The sequence below is a fragment of the Oncorhynchus tshawytscha genome, linkage group LG18 (assembly GCF_018296145.1).
Source record: "Oncorhynchus tshawytscha isolate Ot180627B linkage group LG18, Otsh_v2.0, whole genome shotgun sequence".
NCBI classification, from domain to species: Eukaryota; Metazoa; Chordata; class Actinopteri; order Salmoniformes; family Salmonidae; genus Oncorhynchus; species Oncorhynchus tshawytscha.
Genome location: NC_056446.1, coordinates 4,043,231 through 4,068,003, shown reverse-complemented (window position 1 = coordinate 4,068,003; position 24,773 = coordinate 4,043,231). Strand labels below are relative to the sequence as shown.

Genomic DNA, 24,773 nt, shown 5'->3' with positions numbered 1-24,773 from the left:
GGCTCATAATCAGAATCACTGCCAATGCAAAAGATTTAAAAAAAATCAGTAACAATACTTTCTCATATGAGCCCTGTATCAATATTTTAAATAAACAGATATATATATATGTAGAGTACAGGGAACATAATCACTATGGTGAAGTGCTGTTCCATTCCATGTTTATGAAAAATAAATGTAAAAAATATTACACACACACACACAGTATAGCCAATGTGTACTTTACACATTTCATTACTGATGATATTTTTATATGTTGCAAATAAAATAAGAAAATCTGAAAAAATATCTCAAATGAATAATATTTGATATTATTAATTTCAAACAACGACATTAGCATTAAAACTTACCAGTCCAGCATGGCATCCTCGCCGTGCAGAAACATGTCTTCCGCCTGGGCATCAAAACTAGCTTCGCTGAAAGATTCATCTTCCTGAAGCAACTCGGTCTCGCTTCTCTATCAATTTCCTCTATAATTTGGGTTAAATTTGTATTCCTAGACTTTGTTTTAGCTTTCCCTGATTTATTCGCCATAATTTAAATATATAAACTTGCTGAAAATGCTATTGACTATGTACTGCTATGCGTAACACTCGTGGCTCTGTCAAGTAGGATTTGCAATGGCGAATGAACCTCTTTTAGTCAGAGTTTACGACAAAGGCTAATCTTCGAATGTATAAGCATTACATATTGTTGTGTACCTCAGCTCATTCGCTATCTTCCAAGCTAGATTTCAAGATGATCAGTGGTCATTGGGCCAAAATACAGTCAATCAACGATAAACCAGTCCTACCATTGGTGCGCAATGAGGTCATTGATTGGTGTCTTCAAATCGGTTTGTTTCAGTCAATACGTCCCGGGAAAAGAAACATCAAGTATGGTTGTGTTAGTAACAACCAGAGGATTGCAATGAAACCAACCATGACTGGATAAATGTTTGTTTAACGTGTGTAATTACCACGAACGCTTCGTCACGAAGCAAGCGGTTTACAAATGTTACGTGTTAGGCTATAAAAATGGATATTATCAAACAAAACGAACATTCACTGTGTAGTTAGGACACTTGGCATTGCTAAGATCTTATTTATTTTATTGTTATTTCTGACTTTAGTGATGCTAATGCTTGGTTGGAAAATGCTAGTGATACTTGTGTGTGTGTGTGGGGAGCTGTCCTCAGAAAATTGCATGGTTTGCTTTCACAGTAAAGCCTTTTTGAAATCTGACACAGCGGCTGGATTAATAAGACATTCATTTTTTAATGACGTAAGGTACATGTATTTACAAGAATGTTTACTATAACAAATGGTGTATTTAGAATCTTAGCGCTCTGCAGTTTCACCGGATGTTGGCCTGGTGGGACGTTAGCGTCTCACCTACCCTAGAGAGGCTAAACTAGATGATAGGAACACTGTGGACAATTTTCAGCAAGTTGCAACCAGGAAATATAGAAATAAACACTTTTCCATGAACAAGGTCTGAATCATGTTTGATTCACTCTGTAAGTAAAACATTTGCAGTACTGTTTAATCTAGATGATAGGAACACTGTGGACAATTTTCAGCAAGTACTTCCGGCGCCGACAGAGATGGCCGCCTCGCTTCGCGTTCCTAGGAAACTATGCAGTTTTTTGTTTTTTTTACGTGTTATTTCTTACACTAGTACCCCAGGTCATCTTAGGTTTCTTTACATACAGCCGACAAGAACTACTGAATATAAGATCAGCGTCAACTCACCATCAGTACGACCAAGAATATGTTTTTCGCGACGCGGATCCTGTGTTCTGCCTTACAACCAGTGTAACCGAGTGGATCACATGCAGCGACCAAAAAAAAAACGACTCAGAAAAAGAGGGAAACGAAGCGGTCTTCTGGTCAGACTCCGGAGACGGGCACATCGTGCACCACTCCCTAGCATTCTTCTTGCCAATGTCCAGTCTCTTGACAACAAGGTTGATGAAATCCGAGCAAGGGTAGCATTCCAGAGGGACATCAGAGACTGTAACGTTCTCTGCTTCACGGAAACATGGCTAACTGGAGAGACGCAATCCGAAGCGGTGCAGCCAGCGGGTTTCTCCACGCATCGCGCCGACAGAAACAAACATCTTTCTGGTAAGAAGAGGGGCGGGGGCGTATGTCTTATGGCCAACGTGACATGGTGTGATGAAAGAAACATACAGGAACTCAAATCCTTCTGTTCACCTGATTTAGAATTCCTCACAATCAAATGTAGACCGCATTATCTACCAAGAGAATTCTCTTCGATTATAATCACAGCCGTATATATCCCCCCAAGCAGACACATCGATGGCTCTGAACGAACTTTATTTAACTCTCTGCAAACTGGAAACGATTTATCCGGAGGCTGCATTCATTGTAGCTGGGGATTTTAACAAGGCTAATCTGAAAACAAGACTCCCTAAATTTTATCAGCATATCGATTGCGCAACCAGGGGTGGAAAGACCCTGGATCATTGTTACTCTAACTTCCGCGACGCATATAAGGCCCTGCCCCGCCCCCTTTCGGAAAAGCTGACCACGACTCCATTTTGTTGATCCCTGCCTACAGACAGAAACTAAAACAAGAAGCTCCCACGCTGAGGTCTGTCCAACGCTGGTCCGACCAAGCTGACTCCACACTCCAAGACTGCTTCCATCACGTGGACTGGGAGATGTTTCGTATTGCGTCAGACAACAACATTGACGAATACGCTGATACGGTGTGCGAGTTCATTAGAACGTGCGTTGAAGATGTCGTTCCCATAGCAACGATTAAAACATTCCCTAACCAGAAACCGTGGATTGATGGCAGCATTCGTGTGAAACTGAAGGCACGAACCACTGCTTTTAATCAGGGCAAGGTGTCTGGTAACATGGCTGAATACAAACAGTGCAGCTATTCCCTCCGCAAGGCTATCAAACAAGCTAAGCGCCAGTACAGAGACAAAGTAGAATCTCAATTCAACGGCTCAGACACAAGAGGTATGTGGCAGGGTCTACAGTCAATCACGGACTACAGGAAGAAACCCAGCCCAGTCACGGACCAGGATGTCTTGCTCCCAGGCAGACTAAATAACTTTTTGCCCGCTTTGAGGACAATACAGTGCCACTGACACGGCCTGCAACGGAAACATGCGGTCTCTCCTTCACTGCAGCCGAAGTGAGTAAGACATTTAAACGTGTTAACCCTCGCAAGGCTGCAGGCCCAGACGGCATCCCCAGCCGCGCCCTCAGAGCATGCGCAGACCAGCTGGCCGGTGTGTTTACGGACATATTCAATCAATCCCTATACCAGTCTGCTGTTCCCACATGCTTCAAGAGGGCCACCATTGTTCCTGTTCCCAAGAAAGCTAAGGTAACTGAGCTAAACGACTACCGCCCGTAGCACTCACATCCGTCATCATGAAGTGCTTTGAGAGACTAGTCAAGGACCATATCACCTCCACCCTACCTGACACCCTTGACCCACTCCAATTTGCTTACCGCCCAAATAGATCCACAGACGATGCAATCTCAACCACACTGCACACTGCCCTAACCCATCTGGACAAGAGGAATACCTATGTGAGAATGCTGTTCATCGACTACAGCTCGGCATTCAACACCATAGTACCCTCCAAGCTCGTCATCAAGCTCGAGACCCTGGGTCTCGACCCCGCCCTGTGCAACTGGGTACTGGACTTCCTGACGGGCCGCCCCCAGGTGGTGAGGGTAGGCAACAACATCTCCTCCCCGCTGATCCTCAACACTGGGGCCCCACAAGGGTGCGTTCTGAGCCCTCTCCTGTACTCCCTGTTCACCCACGACTGCGTGGCCATGCACGCCTCCAACTCAATCATCAAGTTTGCGGACGACACAACAGTGGTAGGCTTGATTACCAACAACGACGAGACGGCCTACAGGGAGGAGGTGAGGGCCCTCGGAGTGTGGTGTCAGGAAAATAACCTCACACTCAACGTCAACAAAACTAAGGAGATGATTGTGGACTTCAGGAAACAGCAGAGGGAACACCCCCATCCACATCGATGGAACAGTAGTGGAGAGGGTAGCAAGTTTTAAGTTCCTCGGCATACACATCACAGACAAACTGAATTGGTCCACTCACACAGACAGCATCGTGAGGAAGGCGCAGCAGCGCCTCTTCAACCTCAGGAGGCTGAAGAAATTCGGCTTGTCACCAAAAGCACTCACAAACTTCTACAGATGCACAATCGAGAGCATCCTGGCGGGCTGTATCACCGCCTGGTATGGCAACTGCACCGCCCTCAACCGTAAGGCTCTCCAGAGGGTAGTGAGGTCTGCACAACGCATCACCGGGGGCAAACTACCTGCCCTCCAGGACACCTACACCACCCGATGCTACAGGAAGGCCATAAAGATCATCAAGGATATCAACCACCCGAGCCACTGCCTGTTCACCCCGCTGCCATCCAGAAGGCGAGGTCAGTACAGGTGCATCAAAGCTGGGACCGAGAGACTGAAAAACAGCTTCTATCTCAAGGCCATCAGACTGTTAAACAGCCACCACTAACATTGAGTGGCTACTGCCAACACACTGTCAATGACACTGACTCTACTCCAGCCACTTTAATCATGGGAATCGATGGGAAATGATGTAAATATATCACTAGCCACTTTAAACAATGCTACCTTATATAATGTTTACTTACCCTACATTGTTCATCTCATATGCATACGTTGATACTGTACTCTATATCATCGACTGCATCCTTATGTAATACATGTATCACTAGCCACTTTAACTATGCCACTTGGTTTACATACTTATCTCATATGTATATACTGTACTCGATATCATCTACTGTATCTTGCCTATGCTGCTCTGTACCATCACTCATTCATATATCCTTATGTACATATTCTTTATCCCCTTACACTGTGTATGACAGTAGTTTTTTTTGGAATTGTTAGTTAGATTACTTGCTCGTTATTACTGCATTGTCGGAACTAGAAGCACAAGCATTTCGCTACACTCGCATTAACATCTGCTAACCATGTGTATGTGACAAATAAAATTTGATTTGATTTGATTTGAAGTTGCAATTATGAAATACAAAAATAAACACTTTTCCATAAACAAGGTCTAAATCATGTTTGATGCACTCTGTAGGTAATTTTTTTGCAGTACTGTTTAAACCAGATGATAGGAACACTGTGGACAATTTTTAGCAAGCTGTAAAAATGAAATACAGAAATAAACACTTTTCCATAAACAAGGTCTAAATCATGTATGATGCACTCTGGATGTATTTTTTGCAGAACTGTTTAAACTAGATGAAAGGAACATGGTGGACAATTTTCAGCAATTTGCAACAATGAAATACAGAATTAAACACGTTGCAACATTGAAATACAGAAATAAACACTTCCATAAATAAGGTATTTCTGTTTTTTATATTTAATAAATGTGACATTTTTTCTCCAAACCTATTTTCTCTTTGTCATTATGGGGTATTGTGTGTAGACTGAAGAGGATTTTTATTTATTTAATCCATTATAGAATAAGGCTGTAACATAACAAAATGTGGAAAGACTTAAGTGGCAAAATAAGGGGTTAAAGACAAGTATCTCGCAGATATTTGACAGACACTTCAGAACAAACTTCCGTTAGGTGTTTGGGGGGACTGTTGTTCCATGTTGTGAATGTTATGCAATGTGTTAGTATGGGTTATAGCAGTATGGCCAAATAATGTTTTAAATAAAATAACTTTGGAATATTTCTTTATTGATACTTCCATGTGTCTTACAGTTGAAAATTATCCTTGGCATAACCTTCTTAAAACAGTTCCATATAGCTTAGAAGAACCTCCCCCTCAGACAGGGCTTAGACTGTAAAACTATCTTTTGATCTTATGATCGGTGGGACAAGGACATCCAACCCGGCCAAACCCTCCCCTATCCTGGACGATGCTGGGCAAATTGTATGCCGCCTCATGAGTCTCCCAGTTGCGGCCTGTTGCAACACAGTCCGGGACCAAACCCGGATCTGTAGTGCGATGCAGAGCTGCGCCACTCAGGAGACTGTTGATACCTAGCACTACCTATTATGCTTGCTAGCGCCACTCGGGAGCCTGTTGATACCTAGCACTACCTATTATGCTTGCTAGCGCCACACGAGAGGCTGTTGATACATAGCACTACCTATTATGCTTGCTAGCGCCACTCGGGAGACTGTTGATACCTAGCACTACCTATTATGCTTGCTAGCGCCACACGAGAGGCTGTTGATACATAGCACTACCTATTATGCTTGCTAGCGCCACTCGGGAGACTGTTGATAGCTAGCACTACCTATTATGCTTGCTAGCACCACTCGGGAGGCTGTTGATACATAGCACTACCTATTATGCTTGCTTGCACCACTCGGGAGGCTGTTGATACATAGCACTACCTATTATGCTTGCTAGCGCCACTCGGGAGACTGTTGATAGCTAGCACTACCTATTATGCTTGCTAGCACCACTCGGGAGGCTGTTGATACCTACTAACACTACCTATTATGGTGGGTGGGTGGGTGGGTGGCTCGGTCGGTCGGCCATTCTACTGCCAATGTTAGTCTCTGGAGATTGCATGGCTGTGTGCTCGATTTTATACACCTGTCAGCAATGGGTGTGGCTGAAATAGCCGAATGTAAACTTAAGCTAACAACAAAATGTATTGGTTCTGCAATGTTGAAAATCCTTTAAGGTATGGAGACCATCAATTTCAACTTATTTTAGAAGAAATAGGTCATTATTTAAGAAAAGTGAAACGGTGCCAATATGTTTATTTGCAACTGTATCCAATCAAATTCATTTAGCAATATCCAAATCATATATCAAATCCAATTCTAGCGGCAGTTTGGTACTCGCTCGAAAGCCTTGGCCAGGTCGATGAAGACGGCTGCACAGTACTGTCTTTTATCGATGACGGTTATGAAATCGTTTAGGACCTTGAGTGTGGCTGAGGTGCACCCATGACCAGTTTGGAAACCAGATTGCATAGCGAAGAAGGTACAGTGGGATTCAAAATGGTCGGTGATCGGTTTGTTCACTTGGCTTACGAAGATTTTAGAAAGGCAGGGCAGGATGGATATAGGTCTGTAACAGTTTGGGTCTAGAGTGTCACCCCCTTTGAAGAGGGGGATGACCGCAACAGCTTTCCAATCTTTGGGGATCTCAGACGATACGAAAGAGGCTGAACAGGCTAGTAATAGGCTAGTAATAGGGGTTGCAACAATTGCGGCGGATCATTTTAGAAAGAGAGGGTCATGATTGTCTAGCCCAGCTGATTTGTAGGGTCCAGATTTTGCAGCTCTTTCAGAATATCAGCTATCTGGAATTGGATGAAGGGGAAGCCGGAGGGGGGGGAGGGGGACTTGGGCAAGTTGCTGCAGGGGGTGCAGAGCTGTTGACCGGGGTGGGGGTAGCCAGGTGGAAAGCAAGCTCAGCCTTAGAAAAATGCTTATTGAAATTCTCGATAATTGTAGATTTATAGGTGGTGACAGTGTTTCCTAGCCTCAGTGCAGTGGGCAGCTGGGAGGAGGTGCTCTTATTCTCCATGGACTTTACAGTGTCCCAGAACCTTTTGGAGTTTGTCCTACAGGATGTAAATTTCAGTTTGAAAAAGCTAGACGTTGCTTTCCTAACTGCCAGTGTATATTTGTTCCTAACTTCCCTGAAAAGTTGCATATTGCGGGGGCTATTCGATGCTAATGCAGTACGCCACAGGATGTTTTTGTGCTTTTCAAGGGCAGTCAGGTCTGGAGTGAACCAAGGATTTTTTGAATGGGGCATGCTTATTTAAGATGGTGAGGAAAACACTTTTAAAGAATAACCAGGCATCCTCTACTGACGGAATGAGGTCAATATCTTTCCAGGATACCCAGGCCAGGTCGATTAGAAAGGCCTGCTCGCTGAAATGTTTTAGGGAGCGTTTGACTGTGATGAGGGGTGGTCGTTTGACCGCGGACCCATTACTGATGCAGGCAATGAGGCAGTGATCGCTGAGATCCTGGTTGAAGACAGCAGAGGTGTATTTAGAGGACAGCTTGGTCAGGATGATATCTATGAGGGTGCCCGAGTTTACGGATTTGGGGTTGTACCTGGTAGGTTCCATGATAATTTGGGTGAGATTGAGGGCATCTATCTTAGATTGTAGGACGGCCGGGGTGTTAAGCATATCCCAGTTTAGGTCACCTAACATTACAAACTCTGAAGATAAATGGGGGGCAATTAATTCACATATGGTGTTCAGGGCGCAGCTGGGGTCTGAGTGGGTTCTGTACCAAGCGGCAACAGTGAGAGGCTTATTTCTGGAAAGGTGAATTTTTAAAAGTAGAAGTTCGAACTGTTTGGGCACAGACCTGGACAGCAAGACAGAACTCTGCAGGCTGTCTCTGCAGTAGACTGCAACTCCACCCCCTTTGACAGTTCTGTCTTAGCGGAAAATGTTATAGTTAGGGATGGAAACACATACATAAAGGCACTTTTCAGCTATGATTTTAGCACTCAGAATCCAGAATGGATGTGACAATGGGGCCAGCACAGGATGCAATACACAATTACAACAATCTACATTTAGTTCTTCTTGACTTGTTATCTGGTAAACTGCTACTATGTGTCAAGAAAATTGCCCCAATTAGGGGTTAGCTTACTCCAATAAAAAAGGGCTGGTTTAGATTAAAAACTATTGCCCTGTGTCCCCGTTCATAGGGGAATGAGAGACTAGTCAGTGGTAGAATTGAGTTGCCACTTTATTGGCCCAAACACCTATAGACCCACAAGGTTGAGGTTACTCGTGGACAGTAATTAGTAATACAATGCATCAATACAATGTGTCTTCTAACTGTCGAAGAATAGGATCCGAAGTGTTAGGAAATATCTGTTCCCATATATACAAAGGAGGATGTCTCCTCATACCTCTGGCACTTTAGTCAGACTGCTAGACTGTTCACCACAGATCCAATCAGGAGAGAATACATACAGGTCAACGGTGCCAATTGAAAGTCAAGGGGTGTGTCTGTGCCTTTTGGATTACTCTCTCTTTACAGAGAACCCCTGTGGTTCAAGTCTGCTCTGCGCATGTCTGAAAGTGACAGAGGCAGCAGCCAAGAGAGTTTTTCACAGTATGTCATAAAAATGTATTACACTTATGAATGTATGTAAAATGCTAATATGTATTAGATCCAGTACAATGGAATAACTAAGATCTGAATTTGAATGCAGCGTGTTCCGATTCCTCCTCCTCTTTCTGCCCAGCAGGGTCAACCAAAAACACTTGGCCTGATGGTTCATGCAGATACTGGGGAAGCAATATAGAAATGTATTGATCCCTTAAAATGATTTTACTATTAAATGACCCATATCACAACTCTCATACCTCTTCACAAAAATGTACCTAAATCAATTTTGGAAAAAGGATTTTACTCACAAAAGACGTAGGAATTTATTTTCCCAGTTAGAAATAGTAGGAATTTATTTTCCCAGTTAGAAATAGTAGGAATTTATTTTCCCAGTTAGAAATAGTAGGCCATGCATCAAATAACTATTTTCATCAGAAAAACGAACCCTCAAATGCAATATTGCATTTTGTAAGTTGTCTGCAGGTGGCTTGTTGTGAATGCACTCAAATATCAAGTCATTATCAGGTTATGTAAACTGAGTTCTAATACTCAACGTAGAAGGATTTGTCTTAATGTACAGTATATGAAAGAGATGCTATGAAAAGTATTCTATCATGATATCAAGCTCACTGTGACTGACAAATCACTGCCTATTACTATGATTAAAAAGAGCATATGAAACATTGTTTTTCATGAGGCCTATCTGTTCGCCTTCCTTTAAGCACCTCTGTTCGAACACCTCTCCTGTCCTTGATACATACCACATACAGCCATTTGCGGATCTTTTCAGTGTCCATGTGAAAGATAGTTATTGCGAGGATGGAACATTTGTTTGCTGAAAAAATTATAATTTAACACCCATGTAAAATGAAGGCCTGCAAAGCTTACAGATTTAAGTCTAATAGCATGATATGAATCAGAGTGTGCGTTATGAAGGTATAGTCAGTGGACATTCTGAACCTTGTTTGAGGTCAGTAGGTCACATGACCAAGGAAATTCTTTATTGAAATTCTACATTTTGAAAAATGTTATGTAAAACCATGTGAGATAAAAATGGACAAACTAAAGGGTGTGCAATGTGCGTCTATGCCATCCGGTTAGCTACAACCAGTTTTGAAAGTGTTTGGAGTAATGGTTAAAAAGCTATTGAAATTTGAACATTTTTATTTGTCACTATGTTGACAGTCCCTAACTGCAGTTGGTGGACGTCAGGAAAACTAGGCGAATATCCGTCAAATATCCAACCTGAAACGGTCTTTACCTCGGTTCTACTGAGGTGGCCGATTAGCTGTTACTGTTGAAGAAGCATCCCGTCCACTTGATCATACGTCACACTCAGGCAGCATCGCCTGAAAAATGCACATCGCCATCTGCTGACTGGAGTGGGTAATGCAGTTCAGGGAAAAAAGTTTCACTTTCAACCATTGTTTTCATTTAATGAATATTATATAACATTATATGAAACGTACATAGAGGGAAACATACATTGATTAAAGCAAATTCAAAGTGATAATTTGAAACATTTAAAGTTTACAAACCAATTACAAGCACATACACACACCAGTCCACTATATGTGCTGAGTAGAAGGATTTGACTAAAGCAACATCATTTAATCCATTTTAGAATGAGGCTGTAAGTAACAAAATGTGAAAAAATTCAAGGGGTCTGAATACTTTCCAAAGGCACTGTATCAACTGTTTATTAACTATTTATTTTTCAACTGTATTTATGAAATGTATTTATTTATGTATGAACGGTATCCTTGACCAGGGCATACCCCCAACATGTAGCGTCCTCCGACCAGGGCATATCACCAACACGTAGCGTCCTCCGACCAGGGCATACCACCAACATATAGCGTATTCTGACCAGGGCATACCACCAACATATAGCGTCCTCCGACCAGGGCATACCACCAACATGTAGTGTCCTCCGACCAGGGCATACCACCAACACGTAGTGTCCTCCGACCAGGGCATACCACCAACATGTAGTGTCCTCCGACCAGTGCATACCACCAACATACAGTGTCCTCCGACCAGGGCATACCATCGAAATGTAGCGTCGTCCGACCAGGACATACCACCAACACGTAGCGTCCTCCGACCAGGACCCGTTGGCAGGCATACTATAACGTCTGGTGAAATATCTTAGTCTGGGGAGGATGGATGGGATGTACTGTAATGGGTCTGTCATGTAGCTTCAATCATTTGATCATAAACTAGGTTAAATTAACTGAAGGGGGGGCATGATAAATACAAAGAAACAAACAGGAAACTAGCCACAATCAACCAGAATATCCGAATTCACCAACTCATCAAGATAGTCATATTTGTCATCAGAAGTTCTGAGAAACACGTCCATTCCTCTGTGACCAGGTATCTCACCAAATCCCTGAAGTGACCAAAAGACACTAGGGAGTGTAATTTGAGAGGATTCTGACATTCATTCAATGTGGTGAGGAAAAACTAAAGATTAAAATAAAGTTGACTTCAATCAGGAAAGATAATGAGTGTGAATAACAACCCCTCCAACACAAACACACTTTTTTCTAAATGTCCAATATAGAATGCTCTGCGCAAGTACTATATAAAAACCTCACGATGCAGTGTTCTACTACCCAGGTCTGGTGTTGGAGGTCATTCCACAATCTGTGTTCTACTACCCAGGACTGGTGTTGGCAGTCATTCCACAATCTGGATGTATGTTATTATGTTTATTCAGATCTCTTAAATCAGAATATCTCTTCCCACACTGATCACAGCTATAAGGCTTCTCTCCTGTGTGGGTTCTCTGGTGTGATTTCAGGTGACCTGACTGAGTAAAGCTTTTCCCACACCGATCACAGGTATAGGGCTTCTGTCCTGTGTGTGTTCTCTGGTGTGATATCAGGTTGTTTGACTGAGTAAAACTCTTTCCACATTGATCACAGCTATAAGGTTGCTCTCCTGTGTGTGTTCTCTGGTGTAGGAGTAGTTCCCTTGAAGTGATAAAGCTCATTCCGCAGTCAGAGCAGTGGTAAGGCTTCTCTCCTGTGTGTATTCTCTTGTGTGCAGTCAGGTTAGCTGAGGTAGCAAAACTTTTCCCACATTGATCACAGCCATATGGTTTCTCTCCTGTGTGAATTCTTAGGTGTGATTTCAATGAATATGATCGAGAGAAACTCATTCCACACTGAGAGCAGCTATAAGGTTTCTCTCCTGTATGGATTCTCTGGTGTATTGTAAGTTCTGATGAAGAAGAGCATCTCTTTCCACATTGATCACAGTTGTAAGATTTCTCTCCTGTGTGAATTCTCTGGTGTACTTTTAGTGAATCAGATCTTGAGTAACTCTTCCCACAGTCAGAGCAGCAGTGAGGTTTCTTCCCCGTGGGTTTCCGCTGGTGTTCCTTGAGGTGTTCTGATCTGGAGAGACTCTTCTCTGCATCGTCAGCATCATGATGTTGTTGAGGCTCCCCATAAGATCCACGATAGTCAAGTCTCTCTCCTGTGTGAACATCAACGTCAGATAGTCAATAGAGTGAATGTTAAATGTTTTTACACACTTTGACAATTGTCTTCTAAGTCTGTTTTTGGTCCACCAGCCAATGCGGCAGGTAGATGAAAACCCCCCACAAAAGACGAATAAGCTTTGTAATGTTTCTAAACCCAGAAATGTATTAGTAGTAAGAAGTAATGTGGGATATTTGCTCCATATAATGTTTTTTTTTAACGTCTCTTTTAACCAATGTGTTAAAATAATTAATTTAGATACAATAGTAATGATGAACAGTGGTACAACTGAACATCAAGAATCACCAAAGTGCCTCCATAACACATCACTACCCACCACACTGTCCTGACAGATAAACTGCTGATCACTACCCACCACACTGTCCTGACAAATAAACTGCTGATCACTACCCACCACACTGTCCTGACAGATAAACTGCTGATCACTACCCACCACACTGTCCCACTACCCACCACACTGTCCTGACAGATAAACTGCTGATCACTACCCACCACACTGTCCTGACAGATAAACTGCTGATCACTACCCACCACACTGTCCTGACAGATAAACTGCTGATCACTACCCACCACACTGTCCCACTACCCACCACACTGTCCTGACAGATAAACTGCTGATCACTACCCACCACACTGTCCTGACAAATAAACTGCTGATCACTACCCACCACACTGTCCTGACAGATAAACTGCTGATCACTACCCACCACACTGTCCTGACAGATGAACTGCTGAGTTTATGGCTCTACGCTGACATTTATTACAAGGAGTACATGTGCTCCTAAGTTTATATTCAGGAGCACATTAATATATTAATTACAAGGAGTAAATGTGCTCCTAAGTTAAGAATGCACAAATACATTTAGGAGCACAAGTATTGGAGTGTTTTAGAAGGTTTTGAGTGTTCCATGTTCAATGAAAGTATTGGAGCCATTAGGGCCGTTACCGTGGTAACAGGGTGCTGGGTGTCTGTGATGTGTTATTTTGATTTCCCACTTGTCTTCTGGGCAAAACACGCCCACTGAAGCTGAAGTGCTGCGATTGGTTACTCACCGCTAATCTCGATAATACTCCTGATTGGCTAGCTGAAGAGAGCACCAGGCTCCATGATATAGCTTGCTTGCTAGGTGCGTTAATGCCATAGAGAATGATAAAGGCCTCTAGTGTCCAAAAGAGCGTATTAGCATGGGCAGAGCCATTGAGGGCTTCCACCATTTTAATGTAGGCAACTGGGTGGGACTTCCAACTTCAATGGCTGATCCCTCCTGGTAGACCCTGTTGGAGTCATGTCCTACCATCAGGAGGGATCAGCCAATCAAGATGAAGAAAATTGACTAGTTTAAAATGGATATTGTCCATGCAGTCACAGACTCTATAATGGCACAGATATAAAGATGAGTCCTCTATCCATCTCTATGGTTGCAGCTTTCCTACTAGAGACCACTAATAAACTCAGAGGGGTCAGGCAGACTGATTTATTTTCTCCTTGCCGACAGACACAACATGTCTATTATAATAAGCATTCTGCCTATGAAATACTTACTTTGGAGAGCAATGCGTTTTATAGCTTTCTTCCCCCTTAACAATAAACACACAGATCAACACCTCCACTGGCTCAGCTGGTTTATACGAGTCCTAAAATGCAGTTCCTTCCAACACTTATGGAAGCCAAACATCCCATCTTTCTAAGGAAAAATGTCTACCTTGAAGTTGCACACAACAGTGGCAGAATATAGTAGCAAATGCAGTAGGCCCTGTTACATTCTGTCCACCAATACCACAGCCATTCATTGACTGATCTGAGACAGCAATGCCACTCATACAACAAACACATTTTTCATTTAACATGTAAATTTTATATATATATATATATATATATATATATTATATCAAACTAACAAAGCATTGACACATTGACATTTAAAAACGTAATTGGATCAATTTATTTTGCAATGTCACATGAATCATGAAATACATACTGTACATTCATTATGTGGATCAATCAACTGTACAATGTTCCATTAGTGCCGAAATAAATACTTAGAGGTATTTACACAGACTCTGCTCCCACAGGGTTCTGGAATCCCTGGCTATCTCAACTCTGACCCTAAAAAAACTGCTCTGGGAGCTTCTGGTAGAAGTGCAGCATTGGTCCGTTGGGAGTGGGTCTTTTCTATGGGGTCAGGGGTTTCGTCTTTCATCTTGGGAAAACAAGTTAGACAAAACAGACCACTTTTGAACAACTTTTAAATGGAAGAGAAATAATATGGTGACGTCAACATGACATGGATCTGAGTAAATAACCTCATATATTCATGTCAAACACGTTTAGCCTACAACTACCATGATGCTCTAGGGCCTTTATTTAGGATTTTGGGAGACTTTAGTCACTACCACAGTGTGCCAGGCTGTCAAGGGCTTTACTCACTACCACAGTGTGCCAGGTTGTCAAGGGCTTTACTCACTACCACAGTGTGCCAGGTTGTCAAGGGCTTTACTCACTACCACAGTGTGCCAGGTTGTCAAGGGCTTTACTCACTACCACAGTGTGCCAGGTTGTCAAGGGCTTTAGTCCGACTTTCTTCTGCTGTCTACGATGTATATCCTCCAGGTTCATGTTTACTATGTAGATCAGGTGAGGACCAGTCCTCCAGGTTCATGTCTACTATGTAGATCAGGTGAGGACCAGTCCTCCAGGTTCATGTCTACTATGTAGATCAGGTGAGGACCAGTCCTCCAGGTTCATGTCTACTATGTAGATCAGGTGAGGACCAGTCCTCCAGGTTCATGTCTACTATGTAGATCAGGTTAGGATCAGCTCTCCAGGTACATGTCTACTATGTAGATCAGGTGAGGTCTTCACTTCAAAACACAAGTCATCCATCCGTGAAGCATTGAATAGCTAGCGACTCATTGACTCTGTAACCTAGCGTTGAATAAAAAATACCTAGCTAGTGCCTAGTGTTGACTCACAAATACCTAGCTAGCTAGCGACTCATTCACTCTGTAACCTAGCGTTGAATAAAAAATACCTAGCTAGTGCCTAGTGTTGACTAAAAAATACCTAGCTAGCTAGCTAGTGACTCATTCACTCTATAACGTACCATTGACTAAGAAATAGCTAGCCAGCTAGTGACTCATCCATTCTGTAACCTATCGTTGAATAACAAATAGCTAACTAGTGACTCATTCACTCTGTAACCTAGCGTTGAATAACAAATAGCTAGCTAGCTAGTGACTCATTCACTCTGTAACCTAGCGTTGAATAACAAATACCTAGCTAGCTAGCTAGTGACTCATTCACTCTATAACCTAGCGTTGAATAACTAATACCTAGCTAGCTAGTGACTCATTCACTCTATAACTTAGTGTTGAATAACAAATAGCTGGCTAGCTAACTAGTGACACATTCACTCTGTAACCTAGTGTTGAATAACTAATTCCTAGCTAGCTAGCTGGTGAATCATTCACTCTGTAACTTAGTGTTGAATAACAGCTGGTAACTAGTTTACCAAAACAGAAAAGGATATATCAACATTATGACATTGTCTGTGTCCTATCTGAGTCCTCCATCTTCACCAGCTGATGGGGAAACCATCTGAAGTCAGTCTGGTCAGTTTCACGCTCTGATTTCAGGGGCAGCAGGCAAAGCGCTCGAAGGCAGTCTGGCAGGGCTAACGACCAGCAGCCAATCACAGCACTTTATCTTCAGTGGGGGCGTGTCTTGTCCAGAATACGAGCGGAAATCAAATTACGCGTCTGTGATTGAAAGACGAGAATCTGACGTCTCTTCACCAGCAGCAGACAGTGAGAGCAAACTCCAATATTGAAAAACAACAATGATAGCACTTTATGTAGCTAGTCCCCCCATTTGGAGAAGTCATACGTCTTTGGAAAAATAGTCAAACCTTAAGCTTGTGAATACAAACATGTTGCATGCACTTGCAGGTTGTGTTTTGCCCATAGGAACTGAATGAACGGTCATTTTGAAGTTACTTTTATTTTCAGTCAGAATAGAAGATGTTTCTGAACACTACCATGATGCTTATGGATAATCATGAATGAATTCATGATGAGTGACAAAGTTAGATGCACAAAGATCAAACACCCCCAGCTTTCTCACTCATCATTCATGGTTTTTCTTAGTCATGGGGAGATTCCACGACAGGACAGCCATGCTTTTTACATTTAAATCAGAATCAATGTTGACCGAAGTGGGCAACCCACAACTGTTTCGGTAATAGGATGAGGGATGTAGGGCTGGAGAAACGTAACCACTGTGGATCCAAGGACCGACCATCCATCCATCCAACATTATAGTTTTACTCTGTTTTTAGGATATAGGCTACAGTGTTTGTTTCCACATTGTTTACAAACATAGGAGTAAAACACCCTATTTTGGATTTGATGGGGGTGCGACAGTTGAATTTAGCATTTATAAGTTACTTTGTTCAACAATACATGGCATTGGTATATATAAATGAATGTAGGAAGTGCATAATGCCGTTTTAAAACCACACATCAGTTCAACAACTGCAGAGTTTGTGCCCGTTATTGAGATTAGTACGTAATGGTGTTTCTGACCTCTCTCCTCCTCTTCTTCCTCCTCTTTCAATATGACAGTTATCGCTCCCTCCTCCTCACTCTCTACTTCTATTTTTACTGTGACATCCTCCTCTTCTTTCTCCTCTTTCACGACAATGTTCAGCCCCAGAGCTTCTTTCTCCGTCCAGCAGACCTCCTCTTCTTTAACGAGTGAGTAGTTTAGGGAGCTCATGGTCGGGATGCTAGCTAGCCAGAATTAGCGGCTAGTGCTAAATTAACGAGACAGCTGATGTAGCTGACTACCAACAGCAACGTAAATATTAAATCAAATGGGGCAACTGGTAGATACGAAAGAAGTGGGCTTAAAACATGGTGACTAATATCAACCGAAACAGTCTAAAGAGCTTGAATCGTTCGGCTATATTGGTTCACTAGCTGCTGAGGTGTCGGACGAGCTGTTATTGTTGAAGTGTCCCGTCCACTAGATTATACGTCACACGCTGGCTGCACCGCCTAAAAAAAAAAAACAACTTTGTCATATGTTTTTTGTTTTATGAATTGGTGATCCACAGTTGCTACATCATTTTTTTCCACTCATAAATTCATTATATGTACCCATTGATTTTTGAAGAATATAACTTGTCTCATGAGTTTAGTTCAACTGTTGTACCTCGTCAGAACCCAAACTATAAACTACTCGTTCGGGGCGTTGGATTTGAGCCTGAAGGTAGAGAGGGGCAGTTCACCTTTCTGCTCCGTAGGCAAACACCTTGTAGGTCTATAATATGTCATGTTTTACCTGTACCTCAACCAGCATTGTGAATGGTTAGGAAATAATATGTTATGTTTTACTCGTACCTCATCCAGCATTGTGAATGGTCTCTGAGACGGTGACATACACGGTGATATACTAGACCATGGCAGTAAATCTAATACTTAGGTATTTTTAGTCATGCATGAAAGGTCTGGGGGTGGTTCTGTGGTTATAAGTTACTGACCTTGGAATACATTTCTGCCATGCTGGCAGGGTCTGAATCAAACCCAATGTCCACTTGGTACACTGGCAGGGTGTGAATCAAACCCAATTTGAATGAATTGTCAATGAAGCATTATTTGTGCCACACTCAAAACAACTGTTAACTCGGAACTATGAAAACTTGACTCCAGTGAGTTCAAGACAACTGGGAACTCTGGGAAAAAACAAGCTCTGACTGGGAAAATACGTTTTGAACAGTCATCCAACTCGGAATTGTACATCCGGAACTCGGGCCTCTTTCTAGAGCTACAAACTGAAGATCACTGACATCATCAGGATCCAACCTTGTTTTTTAACCCAGAGTTTCCAGTTGTCTTGAAATCACCATAAATCCAGAAAATGACAGACGTTGATGACAACATTTGCCCACGAAGGACAACTTCCTGTTCAAGTGAGCACAGAACAACACAGTGAATCCAAAAATATCTTGCATGCTGCTGCATAAGTTATGTAATATGCCAGGGAGATAGTATTACTTTCTTAGCTACAGTATACATAAGTGAATCTTTTGTAGTAAGCTATTAGTAGCCCATGTTTCTCACCATAATAATTCTGTCTATTTTCCCCTCTCAATTTCGCCTACTGTTCTGACTTGGTGGTGCACTTGTAGCCTATAACCTGTTTTAGAGAAATGTAATCATTGAATATTGTAAGAGCTTTCATTGTCTGCTTATATGCCCCTTTTATTTATCATACGGTTCTGACTTGGTGTACAGGGAGGACACTGTAAGAACGGCCCATGATCTGAATTCTGTCACTGTACATTTCAAAAGTGCTAAACAAATAGTTATATTGACTACGTCCGTCCTAGCTCGCCCATGAATATCTAAATCAAAATTACGGATTGCCTCTTATCCCCTCGTCGTCCCCTTATGCCATAGTTTGTACATCTCAATTGTCATTAGAAACCACGTCTTTAAGCAAGTTAGCCAAATCAGCTATGTTATTTTAAAAGCAGTAATTGAGGCTGAATGCAATGTTTTGCTGCCAGACAAGGCTCTACTTATAATCAGGTGTAGCAGTGGTAAAATGTTGGGACTGCTGTTTGGCCAGCTTTATGTAGGCCGTAACAGTTTGTGGGCACCGTTTGTCACCATTATAGTGCAATTAATGTATTGTTCAGTGTTGTTTTGTGTAGTGGCTTTGCTGACATGCATCCCACATGTTTGTTTTTTTCCCCCACCAAGACTTACATGCTAAAATCACCACTGATCCTCAGTCTTCCTCTCCTCTGAAGACCCAGTGAGGGTGGAGCTCAGTCAGAGAGCTGTTGAGGGACTAGTTAGGAAGAACATAGAAAAGGCCCAAGGAGTTGGTGGAATAATCCTTTAATTCATTGCCATTTACTCAGCTGGGCCAGGGGCGCTTTAATTAGGTCAGGTGGAAATGTCCGACAGATCTCAACTCCATAAAAGGAGGAAATTGCCATCGCCTGATCTCGCTGCTTTCTCTTCCTTAACTCCATCTGATCCAGAAGTTCTGTGCGTCCATGAATCCACACTACTCAGTAAATATACCACTTTATGGTTAAAGGAATTCCTGCCTCAGTCTCATCCATTCCTCTGTCACCTGACACGTGACCACCTGTTCACCTTCACTGTCAGTCATCCTACCTGTCCAGCTACCCACACAGATTCCACTAATCTTTCAATGGTCCTTCGAGACGGATGATGACTGAACCAAAGACAGGTGGAAAGGAAATGGAGGCGGAGAGGGAAGAATTGTCTCCCCTGGAAGGAAGAAGAGAGGAGGAGAGAGCAGCTGAGGGAAAGGTCTTGGAACAAAGGAAATATCCAGGAGCTAAGCCTAAAGCAACAAAGGCTTCATCCTCAACCACCAGCAGCACCAGAAGAACCAGGCAAGCCCCTGGTTATCTTAAGGATTATGTGGTCAAGTTTCCGACATCAAAGGGCAAGCCCACCAGAGCTCAAAGTGTTGATGGATCAACTATACGTTTCAGCCATCAACCATCCCCTCTGAGCCAAGGACCGGAAACTGCTTTGGAGCAGGAAAGTGGTCTACATGAAGAACCTATGGAGGAGGTAACTCCCACTGCACAGGTCGACCAGCTTCCTGAGGCTCCGCTCACTCCTTAACTAATGGGAAATTGTCGAAGCACTCTAGACGGAGTGGGAGTTCGACCAGTGGATACCCCTTTGGAAGTGGCCATGGCAGCCGCCATTCACTAGCGATTCACAGACCGCTGTCCTACAAGAGAGGATGAAACTATTAGCTTTGGAAGAAATTGAGCGTCAGATTGAGGAGGAACGACAGGCTGATGAACGATGTCACCAATTGGATGTGCAGGTCCGTAGAGCTCTACAGGAATTCATTGCCAAGGACCTGGCACAGCAGCGACGGCACCGTCAAGCCAGAAGGGAATTGGAGGAGGCACGGATGGTCTCATCCTTCTTGGAGAGGAACGAACAGGGAGTTGACCTGACCACCCCTCCACATGTACCTGACCGGTCTGCCTTTCTTTCCCAATCTGCCCCTCTGGTACAGCATGGCACACAGTCCCCGGAGGCTCCGGGGTCAACAGCCAACACGGAGCACGGAAGACAGGCCGCTCTGCCAACGCCCTCTATGCCAGTGACACAAGTTAGCATTCCTCCATCTGGACAAAGCATCACTCCTTCGCCTTTCTGCCAATTACCAACCAAGGCAAATCGTTCCTTTCGTCCAGGGCCAGGCCAGTCCTCAAACAACAGGTCGGAGGGCTCTCGCCCAATTCCGGCTGCCACAAATGGAGGGTCTGGGACAGTAGGGGACCGGCACAATGAGGCCACAGTGGGCTCATCAGAAGTCCCGGGTTTATCCTTCACGCAACCAGAAGAGGGAGCCAACATTATGCAACTTCTAGTAGCCTCAGCCTATGGAATTCCCAGACCCAAACTGCCATAATTTGAAAACGGAAAGGAGAGTGAATTTGTCCTTTTGGAAATGGCATTGGAGAGTCTACTGGGTATTCACAGTCATCTGTCAGAATGCTACAAATACCAAGTACTAATGGATCATTTGCGGTTTCCCAGTGCATACAGGCTGGCCCAATCCTTTATGCACTCCGCAACACCATACACTGCTGCTCTCCAGGCCCTGAAGATGAGATATGGTGAGCCACGTCAGCTAGTCCAGAATGAACTAAACAACATCCTGAACACGTCTCCAATTAAAATGGGAGACCATGCTGCCTTCCAAGAATTCTCCCTGGTTGTCCAATCCCTGACCTCGATGCTCCAATCCATTGAAGGAGAAGACGGGAACGAGCTGAAATGTGGCTCCCACGTGGACAGGTTCTTAGCAAACTTCCAGTGTACCTCAGAGACAGTTTCATTGAACATTGTTTGAATAAGGGCATCCTGAAAGAGGGCTCGAGAAGCACCTATGCTCTCAGAGACCTGGCCGCATGGTTGGAGGTGAAGGCAAAGGCGAAGAGCATCGCTCACCAGGCCACAATCTCCGCCATAGCCACCGGGGGAAGGAAGGAGTTTGAACGCCAGGAGGGACAGAAAAGGCCAAATCCCACTACCATGTACTTAAATAGTGAGGCCGGGGAGGAACCCGGGAAGAAGACCCCTCTCAAGAGCAAGAACATCAAATTCCAGCCTTACTGCCCATATTGCAATAGTAAGGGGCACTTCCTTGGATTATGCCCCAGAGTAAAAAAGCTCACTCAAACTCAATTGAAGGCCTGGATCACTTCAGGCGAGCGATGCTACAAGTGTGCCCGTAGCCATAAGGCGGAGACCTGCACATTGAGGAAACCCTGCATCCGCTGTAAAGAAATCCATCTCACCGTGTTGCATGATCTAATTCCCCAAGCACAGAAGGAGCAGAGTATGCTCATGGTAGGAGCTGCAAAGGAGCTGTACCTCGACCAGCAGAACCGGTCTCCAAGGGTCATGTTGAAGGTGGTCAAGGTCACTCTGCAAAGTGAAGGGAGAAGCATTGATACATTCGCCGTTCTAGATGATGGGTCAGAAAGAACAATCATTCTCATGGCGGCCACCCGTCAGCTTAACCTGGAAGGGACCCCCGAGACCCTTAATCTCAGAACGGTGCGACATGATGTTATCCAAATGAAAGGCTCTGCTGTAACCTTTAGCATTTCACCTTCAGGAAACAGGGACGTGGCCTATAACATCACCAATGCCTTCACAGCAGATGGCTTGAATCTTGCAGAGCACTCCTGCCCGGTAAGTGTTCTACAGAAACAATATCCTCATCTCCGAGGATTGCCTCTTCCTAACCTGGCCAGAGTAGCGCCACTTATCCTGATTGGGTCAGACCACCCACATCTCGTCACCCCGACAGCCTATACGAGCTGGACCAGAAGGAGGGCCCATTGCTGTCCATACATCCTTGGGTTGGGCTGTGCAAGGTCCATCCCATCTACTTCTCTCCACCCAAGCTGTACAGTCACAGCAAGTCCTCTTCACCAGAAGCAATCCAGATGCAGCCACTGACCTCCTTCGGAATGTTGAGATGCTCTGGAAGATGGACACCTTCTCCAACCGGAAGCTACAGGAGGTCACTCGCTCAAAACACGACTATGCATTAGACCTGGAGAAGAGCACCACCACCACTGAAATGGATGGCGTTCGCAGGTATGCAACCCCACTGCTACGGGTGCCCAACCATCCTCCTCTGGCAACCACGATACGGGCTGTACTCCCACTACTGTGTGGAACGGAGCGACGCCTGGTGAAGAATCCTGAGCTTGCAGAAGTTCATAACCGAGAGATTCATAACCTTGTGAAGGCAGGCTACGTCACTGAAGTGACAGCTCATGAAGAGGGAAACGCACTCCGTGAATCCTGGTATCTCCCTCACCATGTTATCCAGCAACATGGTGGGAAGTATAGACTTGTCTTCAACTGTTCATTCCAAGCTGCTGGTCAAAGCCTGAATGACTGTCTACTCCCCAGACCAACCTTAGGTCCTTCCTTGCTTGGTGTCCATCTCCGGTTCCGGCAGCACTCTACAGCCATCAGTGGAGACATCAAAGCCATGTTTCATCAGATTCGTTTTCTGCCTTCCGATACCACACTGCTCCGGTTCATATGGCGAGATATGGAACGAGATGCAGAGCCCACAATCTATGAATGGCAGGTACTCGGGCCAAAGTCTTAGCTAGCAGTTAACTTCCCTGAGGAGTTAAAATCTCTGAAAGCCGGTAGGGAAGTGGCTAAGGACAGCCGTCTTCTCTCTCTTGCCCCAGAATATGATCCAATCCTTGGAGTGATCAGAGTCGGAGGGAGGCTGCGCCAAGCAGAGGTTTTGGACCCAGATGCTATCCACCCAATTATCCTTGACTCCCGACACCCTCTTACCAGGCTCCTCATCAAGAGTTATGATGAGAGGCTTCTCCACCCAGGGCCAGAGAGGGTCTATGGGGAGATGAGGCGGAAGTACTGGATAATTGGAGGACGAGGAGCCATTCGTAAGCACCAATACGCCTGCGTAGAATGTCAGCAATGGCGGGCCGGAGCCACAGTGCCCAAAATGGCAGATTTACCCCATGCTCGCTTGCGCCTCCTTAAACCACCCTTCTGGTCAACAGGATATGCTCTTGATCGGACGCCGAGATGCGTCACTTCCTCAAGCCATGTATGCTGATACCAACCTCGTAGGCAGACGCCGGTGGCGACACAGCCAAATCTTAGCTGACCATTTTTGGGCCCGATTCATTCGGGATTACCTACCAAGTCTACAGCACAGAGGGAAATGGCGGAGAGAAATGGCCAGCCTGGAAACTGGCCAAGTAGTAATGATGGTGGACCCTCAGCTGCCTCGAGCCTCCTGGCCGGTGGGCCGTATAACTAAGACCATGCCTGGGACCGATGGTCGTGTTAGATCAGTGGAGATCCAGGTGAAGATCGGACATATATCCGGCCAGTTGCCCGACTATTTCCTCTCCCTGAGATGACAGAGGACGGGGAGCAATGAGCCTTTTTTGAGGAGTGTGAGAATTTCAGCAACCAAGTTGTCCTTACCACGGACTGATTTTAAGAGGAACCTGCAATAGTCGTAGTAACTTTCCACCTCACTGTGGAGCTTCTCTCTCTTTTCAGGATTCATTCGACAGGCATGTTGTTGGATCTGGTCCCAGTCCCCAATGTCATGCTCTAGTACATTTGGATTTGTACATCTGAGAATGAACCCATATATTCTAAAAGCAGGATAACAATGTCAATATAATTGTACCTAAAAATGGTCAGTTGGTTGCATAAATAATTATGATTACTAAATGTTACATGAATTGTAAATATGAAATATCAAAGCCAAATGTACACCCCTTTGTTAATATGTTTTGGCAATAATTAACTTAATGGTGAGGCATGGAATAATAAAATGTATCTTTTGTCAGGCTGGATGTTTGAAATATGAGGTGATTTGAGACATGCTTCTTCAGTAGTGGAATAAAGACAATTAGCACTTGAATGTTGTCAAAAAATACTGGAGTGATGTAGGATTGTTAATAAAAATGTATTATAGGCAAATTTATTATACTGCGTCCATGTGTATAGGCTGCTAGTATGTTGAAATTAAATTGT

The 24,773-nt window shown here is 44.0% G+C and overlaps 1 protein-coding gene across 1 annotated transcript; it reads right to left on the bottom strand.

The window, feature by feature from the left end:
- Positions 1–10,315: 10,315 nt before the first annotated feature.
- Positions 10,316–21,065, bottom strand: LOC121839921 (zinc finger protein 239-like). The gene is made up of 3 exons (XM_042300495.1): positions 20,873–21,065; positions 17,220–17,324; positions 10,316–12,609 (listed from the first exon to the last, which is right to left on the bottom strand). Exons 1-3 carry the CDS (start codon positions 21,063–21,065, stop codon positions 11,783–11,785), a joined length of 1,125 nt encoding a protein of 374 aa, XP_042156429.1. The 3' UTR covers positions 10,316–11,782.
- Positions 21,066–24,773: the final 3,708 nt, after the last annotated feature.

Bases quoted from the DNA above. Each gene is read 5' to 3' on its own strand.
- LOC121839921 (XM_042300495.1), bottom strand. From the start codon at position 21,065: ATGTTGGCTCCCTCTTCTGGTTGCGTGAAGGATAAACCCGGGACTTCT. The intron at 17,325-20,872 runs GTAATTGGCAGA...TTGTCGTGAAAG, and splicing joins GGAACGATTTGCCTTGGTTG to AGGAGAAAGAAGAGGAGGAT. The intron at 12,610-17,219 runs GTCAGAAACACC...ATGTTCACACAG, and splicing joins GGAAGAAGAGGAGGAGAGAG to GAGAGAGACTTGACTATCGT.